Here is a 7,275-nt window from a genome sequence, read left to right as displayed (position 1 = left end):
TGATTTTTTTGGTTTTATATTTTATACTAAGTCACATCACTTAACCTCTTTCACTTGGAGACCTGTAACAAAGAAATGGTTTCATTACAAATTGTAATTCATTACAAATAGTTAAATAAACATAAACAACATGTGAGGACTAACAGTCAATTAGACTTCAATATAAATAATTATAAGCGAGATAACAGTTTACAATTTTACAGTGACATGATAGTATTACCTTTATTTATTATTTTATTATGTATTTTCTAATGAAAATCTATTTTACACAAAGTCATAGAAAAAAGCATTCATTTTGGAGAATATTGAATAACATATTATATTGTGTTTTAACTATTCAAGTGTTGCTACAATACTATAATGATTATAGTATAATCATTATTTAATTTTTTTGTTAATTATTTGTAAGAGCACTTGAGATTCAACGTGTTGTTATAAATTTAAATATAACACTGGAACTGACACATACGCGATCGCACCTTCTAAGTCTTGTCAGTAATGTTAATCCTACTAATATTGTAAACACGAAAGTTAGAAAGTATGGATGTTTGTTACTTTTTCACGCGAAAACAGCTTATCTTTGTGAGTTCTGCACAGATTTATTTAAAATTTTGCGTGAATGTTACTAACAGGTCAACACTACAAGGTCCACATATAGACTACATAATATTATCACACTCACTATGAGGGAGGAGCTGTGAATCACTATTTTTCTTATGCATTCTGCATGTAATCCTACAATGCTTGTTGTTTTTTAGTAAGCCATGCTTATATAATAAAATCTGAGCCATTTAAGTAACTTGAGCAAAGAAGCATAATTAATGATTATATAAAGACAATTTTCAAGCAGCATCATCTATGAGAGATTTCATAAAAATCAAATCAAGTTATATGTTTGCCTTATTAAAATTTAATAATTTAAATAATTATGCTTCATTACGATATTGAAGAAAGACAAACAAGCAAACATTTATAATATGAAATATAGATTAGTTATACAATTAAAGGTCTTGGACATCTACCTTCTCATTTTCCCTCATCACCTAATTATAAAAAATCATCCAATAGAGTCTAAGAAGCAATTGAAACATGTATAGGTTTTGGTCTGCTAAGATTTGTGATTGTCCTATGACTAGAGGATGAGATCAATTAATACCTGGAGGTAAGCTCTGCTTCAGTTTCTCTGCCTTTTCCTTATCTGTGATCACAAGTGTGTATAAGAAGCGGGAGCAGCGGACCTTGAATTTGACATTCTCAGGGTTCTTCTTTATTTTAACCGCTGAAATTTATAAAAATTTGAAGTTCAACTAAATACATAACAACTTATTTTAACTTAGTCATTAAGTAATACCTATTAGTTCATTGAGTCTTCAATTGTATTTGTAACATTTTTTTCCAGATACATTGAACAATCAAAACAAAAACTTTACTTAAACGAATGTTTACTGAATCAAACTTATAATAAACTGAATCTTATCTGAATGCATAAATATGGCATGCCTTAGTTGCACTTGAAAAAACAATTTCAAACTCTTCTATGGGTCACACAACAAAAATAGTTTCAAAGACCTAATAATTAATATGTAACAAGGTAACATGCTGTCAATTATTTTTTTTAATACGCTTTTATAAGCTATGCCTGTATCTGTGTATATATGTATGTATTTACATATGTAATGGAATCTTTCAACATAATTTTTACCAATTTCAAGAAGTAATTAATTTGAAACTTTGCATATGTATTGAGGACCAATGACAATGCAATACTTTAATAATAGTTTTCCATTATCCTTAATGGATTTGCCAGGATTAATAAATTCTTTTATAGATCCTTTGTGGGAGAGGGAGTAAAAACTAATTAATAAATTATACTTATTTCTAAGAGAGTTCTACTGTAATAAAATTTAAGTTATTAACACTATCATTCAATTCAGAGTAAAAATTGTGGGCTGCATTTTACTTTTGTTCATAACTATCCTATATAGTTACCAATGATGATTGTAGTATTTAAAATATTCAGCACCCTATGTTTTCTACACAGAATTGAATCATTGTGTCAATAACTTAAATTTAATTACAATTTTGTTTTGATGTGATTCATTATGATTGATTGTTTCATCTGCAACTACAGTTATAATAAACTTTGCCATCAAAAATTGTTTTCTAGTTTTTAGTTCAATTTGCAATAAAAGCGAGTTTTTTTAATTGTTTAAACTATAATTTATTGAAACTTTTAAGTGTGAACTTGATGGTGGGTGGACTTGTAACGGTGGCCGTATATTTTTTTAAAGAGTGTAGTCAAATTCAAACAGGGAAGCTAATAAGTTAGGGCACAACAAAACCCAAGATTGATCCACACGTTTCCTATTCTCATAGAACTTCGTATAATGAAAAAAACAACTTACATTTAGCGTCTTTCCTGCGGGCTTTTAACAGGAAGTCCTTAATGTCTTTAATTTCACGGGGCTGAAATAAACAATATTAAATGTGTTCAATCATCTTTGGTTATATTACATACAAACATTTAATTTCTTCGGCTTTTCTGACTTAGCCAAAATTAAACTGGAAATTTAAATCATATTTAATGACATAACTACGTAGACAAATTTTATTCTAAAAGTTACAAGAGACGTCGACAATTACAACAAAATATTGCACTTACCATGTTGAAGAATTATACTGCCGGCTGAAAAAAAAATTACAACATGAAATATACACAATATTAATAAAAATATAAATATTGTATTAAATTTGTAGACATAAAACACATTAAAACACTAGTTTTTCATTGATATTTGGTGATTAATTTTTTAACACCACAAAATCAAACTTCTCGTACCTGTCAAACGTGACTGAAAGAACTTGTCAATTTGACATTAGAAATGGGTTATGAGTACAGATATAATAAGCAAGAGTAACAAAAAACACGGAAAATTATAGAATAAAAAGATCAAACAAGAAATATGTAAATAAGATTATCTCATTACGTAATTTCCTATTTAAAATTTCTGTCAATTATTTAGCACCCGTACTGCGGTTTATGTATTTTAAAATGTATATAAGAATTTCATTCTAATCCTCCTTCATATTATAATACTAGCTGCACCCGGCAAACGCTGTTCTGCTTTACTCTTATCGTTTAGTGGTATGAAAAATAGATGTTAGCCGATTCTCAGACCTACCCAAATGCTTACTAAATTTCAGAGGAATCGGTCAAGCCGTTTCGGAGGAGTATAGAGACTAACATTGTGACACGAGAATTTTATATATAAGATGTATATCCTAGTCTCAGGGTAGAGCTCTTTTTCTGCAATTTCGCCACAGTATGAAGAGGTATAAAGTAGTACAATGCCTTTGATCTTGCAGTAGAGAAAAATTTACAGATTCGAACCCATTCGCCGAAACATAGCAATACCTGACCTCTCAACCACTATATACTTGTATGCAGCACGCTGCAACATAGCTTGCTTATATATCCTCTAAGTTGGTGTCGTAAAAGTAACGGGGAGATAAATATGATTTGGTGAACATGTAAATGATGTGAATGAGTATGGCTCTAAAAATAAAACAAGAAAAAAGCTTAAAAAACTAAACCCCGACTACGTAAAGTTACAACAATTGTGAATTTTATCAACGCAAACGAACGTAAAGGACGCAAGTAAAGCAGCGACCAAAACCTAGTAACGTGTTATTTATTTTAAAAGAACTCATTAAGCCTTTTTCTTTGATATCCAACACAATACCATTCAATGATAATTTTTTTTTTATCTTGTAACAAGATTGCCTCCAGAGGGCTCCATATTCGATTAAGTGTGACGTCACATAGTGTATAACCAGCGGACAATCAAGAGTCTGTTAATGATACACCATTTGTTGTTTTATGATTAGTAGTTTAGAAGTTATGAAGGAACAGTATCATACGCACATACAAACAAACAAACATACCGGTCTAAATCATAACCATTTTCCGTAGCCGGGTAATAAGTGTGTTTGGTGCATTCACCATCGAATCAACAAGAACAGAATCAGCAAATACCTTAGACAGCAATACTATGTGTCACGTATATCGCCCTACAAGAATTTTTAAAACACACCCATTTCAGGGGCTTATAAATTGATTTTATGCTCATACAAATAGTTGAATCTAACGTTCAAAAAAAGTACTGCATAATATACATCCTTACTATATTATCTGTGTAATGAAGGGATACGCACAAACCGGAATAACTAGTTCTTAGTCTGTGGTCCAAGCCAAACATGAGATGTCAAGTTGGACACAATAATGACAAATTGACATCTAACAGATAGTAGAATAAATAATAAACCAAACGCTAGTTCCCTACAAACAACCTTTTTAGAAGGCCATAACGTCTGTAGCAAGGACAGTCAATAGGGGTAGACGACGACGATATGAGCGAGGGGACGAGACCGACTGGGTTTCAGTTAAGGGAGTCACGCGGCGGCACGCTATAGCATCGTAGCGGGTGCGCTGACATGGCTGGCCGTGAAGGAGTCCGCAGCAGCGCTAGGCTAAGCGGGGGAACCTCCGCTGCTGCGTCGACTCCCAGCGTGAGCGAACATGTCAGCAAAGAGCAGCGCGAAGCGGCAGCGGCGCTGCGGCGAGCGCGAGCAGCGCGTGCGGCCGAGCGGGCGCGCGAGGTTGAGGACAGCCCGCGGGTGCTGCGTGAGAAGTGTCGTCAGCTCGCCAAGGTGTTGCAAGAAGCTAAACATCTGGTCGTAAGTGCAGATCTCTTAACTTGCTTATTTTACCCAAATTTTTATTAATGTTTTCGAATAATGGATGTTTCTTGTGTTTATAACAATGTCATGTCTCCTGATCGTGAACTATCTGCCATATCTCTCGTTGTTTATATCTTCAGACTTCATAATATTTTTAGCTTCTCTTTTATTGTACTTTTTATAACTGTATTCAAATTTTTGTTGAAAAGCCCCACTTATATTGATACGGACCATTGCATTATGTATACATTATGCATTGGGGAACTTAGAGTTGCAAATCTACAAATGTACTGTAGGTATATTTGCTCAATTGTTCAACTTCTGAAGTGCTGAAATTTAAAATTTCAATGTACATGCTTTTAACAAAGCTTTTTAATTTATTTACTTGTCATAATAGTTGACATCTGACATATTGTCATATGAACATAATATGTTTATACATTTAATACACTAGGTACATAAATTCCTACTTTAGAAGAATAAATTATTCATTTAAGTTTTTGCATACATTTACAGTTATTAATAAAACAATTTATGCATGTCTAATTTGTTTTTTTCTTCTATCAAGCATCTGCACAATTTCCAAAACGATTTTTCCAAAAGAGTATGTTTTCTTCACTTCAGGGGTCAACTTGCTCATTTGTATTCAATTACTAGTTGCAACCCACAATGCTAATCCATCCCTGTACCAAATTTCATTCAGATATGAAAGGCTACTTTCATGTAAAAGAGCAATAAGCATCCATACATTCTTACAAATATTGCACTTATAATGGAGGGATATCCAGATGACAAATAAATCACCTGTATTGATGAACTTTAGTATTTTACATTAAGTGAATTATTTAATGTTTATGAGACACCTCAACAATAATGACCTGTTTTTAAGAACTGTCTAAGTTATGAAACATATGAATATTAGTGGACCAGAATGGGCAAGTTCAAAGTTATGTGATGCCGGATAGCAGAATTCTGTTGGAATTTTTTTTATAGTAAGTAGATGAAGAACACCAAGTGCACATGAATCATGGAAAAAGCTTTCAATAACTTTCAGTGTGCAACTGTACAAGTGTGATTAACTGCTTGTCGTATGGGGGCATTAAAAATAAATGTTTACCAATTTTTAGACCTACCTGATATTCACTCAAAATTTGATGGAAATCGGTCCAGCCAACTTAAAGGAGTTTGATAACAAAAACACCAACAAAACAATTTTATATATTCTATGTTAATAAAATATAATAGTTTAAAAAAAATAAAAAACATGCTTTGACAAAAATCATATTTTGCAAATTGAAAACTGGAATAATTTTATCAAATTAGTGTATTGTCATCGGTCCTCAATAAATCTACAAAGTTTGAACGAAATCTGGCCGTTTAAAGTGGGTCAAAATCGCGCCCAAAGAAGTCGGTTACAAACAAACATACAGGTGAAGCTAATAAAAAGCGTGTAAAAAATGGTGATGTCATGTGTTGCTTAGGCAATTTACTCACTCAAACTATGTTTACTTTTATAAAGGTGTATACGGGTGCGGGTATCAGCACGGCGGCCGACATCCCCGACTACCGCGGGCCGCGCGGCGTGTGGACGCGTCTGCAGCGCGGCGAGACTGTTGGGTGAGTGACTCGGTGTCCCGCTCGCTGTATTAAAACAAAAACTGCATTGAATTATCATTTTCTTCTTTATCTAATACTAGGACTAATATTTAACTCTCACTGCTTCATTTGCTCTACCTTAAAAAATAAAATAAAGTGCTAAGTGTGATCATCTGCAAGAGGAACCTCTGGAAAATACTAAAAACATAATGTTGCTGAATAATGTTACCACTCATTGGATTGGAACGATGTTTCCAGTCGAGTGGAAGTGTCCCGCGCGCGGCCCACGTTCACGCACATGGCGCTGACGGCGCTGTGGCGGCGCGGCGCGCTCAAGTTCGTGGTGTCGCAGAACTGCGACGGGCTGCACCTGCGCGCCGGGCTGCCGCGGCGCGCGCTGGCCGAGCTGCACGGCGACATGTTCGCCGAGCGCTGCCCCGCCTGCCGCCGCGTGTACCTGCGCGCCTTCGACACCACCGAGCGCACGGCGCGCCACGCGCACGCCACGCGCCGCCTGTGCCACGACTGCGGCCGCGAGCTGCGCGACTCCATCGTGCACTTCGGCGAGCGCGGCCGCGCCGCCTGGCCGCTCAACTGGGCCGGCGCGCTGCGCCACGCGGGCGCCGCCGACGTCGTGCTGTGCCTGGGCTCCAGCCTCAAGGTGCTGCGCCGCTACCCGCGCCTGTGGCGCATGCACCGCGCGCCCAGCGCCCGCCCCGCGCTCTACATCGTCAACCTGCAGTGGACGCCCAAGGACGCCGTGGCCGCGCTCAAGATCAACGCGCGCTGCGACGCCGTCATGGCGCAGGTGGCGCGGCGCCTGCGCCTGCGCGTGCCGCGCTACGACGCGCGCGCCGACCCGCTGCTGGCGCACGCCGAGCCGCTGGCGCCGCCCGAGGCGCACACCACGCGGCGCCCGCTGCTGGCGCGCGCCCCCGC

The 7,275-nt window shown here is 37.1% G+C and overlaps 2 protein-coding genes across 2 annotated transcripts in view; one reads left to right on the top strand and one right to left on the bottom strand.

The window, feature by feature from the left end:
- On the bottom strand, positions 1–2,896 carry LOC119832308 (60S ribosomal protein L38). Its single transcript, XM_038355972.1, has 5 exons — positions 2,840–2,896; positions 2,663–2,686; positions 2,406–2,466; positions 1,157–1,279; positions 1–62 (listed from the first exon to the last, which is right to left on the bottom strand). Exons 2-5 carry the CDS (start codon positions 2,663–2,665, stop codon positions 37–39), a joined length of 213 nt encoding a protein of 70 aa, XP_038211900.1. The 5' UTR covers positions 2,666–2,686; positions 2,840–2,896; the 3' UTR covers positions 1–36.
- A 1,364-nt stretch (positions 2,897–4,260) lies between these two features.
- The window catches only part of LOC119832402 (NAD-dependent protein deacetylase sirtuin-7), a 4,598-nt gene continuing 1,583 nt past the window's right edge, over positions 4,261–7,275 (top strand). Inside the window, exons 1-3 of the mRNA XM_038356076.1 lie at positions 4,261–4,737; positions 6,260–6,357; positions 6,595–7,273. Of these exons, the coding sequence (XP_038212004.1) occupies positions 4,495–4,737; positions 6,260–6,357; positions 6,595–7,273 (1,020 nt within the window). The 5' untranslated portion in view covers positions 4,261–4,494. The remainder of the gene's footprint in view (positions 4,738–6,259; positions 6,358–6,594; positions 7,274–7,275) is intronic.

Source organism: Zerene cesonia, chromosome 15 (assembly GCF_012273895.1).
Source record: "Zerene cesonia ecotype Mississippi chromosome 15, Zerene_cesonia_1.1, whole genome shotgun sequence".
NCBI lineage: Eukaryota > Metazoa > Arthropoda > Insecta > Lepidoptera > Pieridae > Zerene > Zerene cesonia.
This window is presented reverse-complemented; position numbering and strand designations above follow the sequence as displayed.

Excerpts from the sequence above, each read along its gene's own strand:
- LOC119832308 (XM_038355972.1), bottom strand. Across the intron at positions 1,280-2,405 it reads CCGCAGGAAAGACGCTAAAT|CGGTTAAAATAAAGAAGAAC; the intron begins GTAAGTTGTTTT and ends TATAAATTTCAG. Across the intron at positions 63-1,156 it reads GAAGCAGAGCTTACCTCCAG|GTCTCCAAGTGAAAGAGGTT; the intron begins GTATTAATTGAT and ends TCTTTGTTACAG.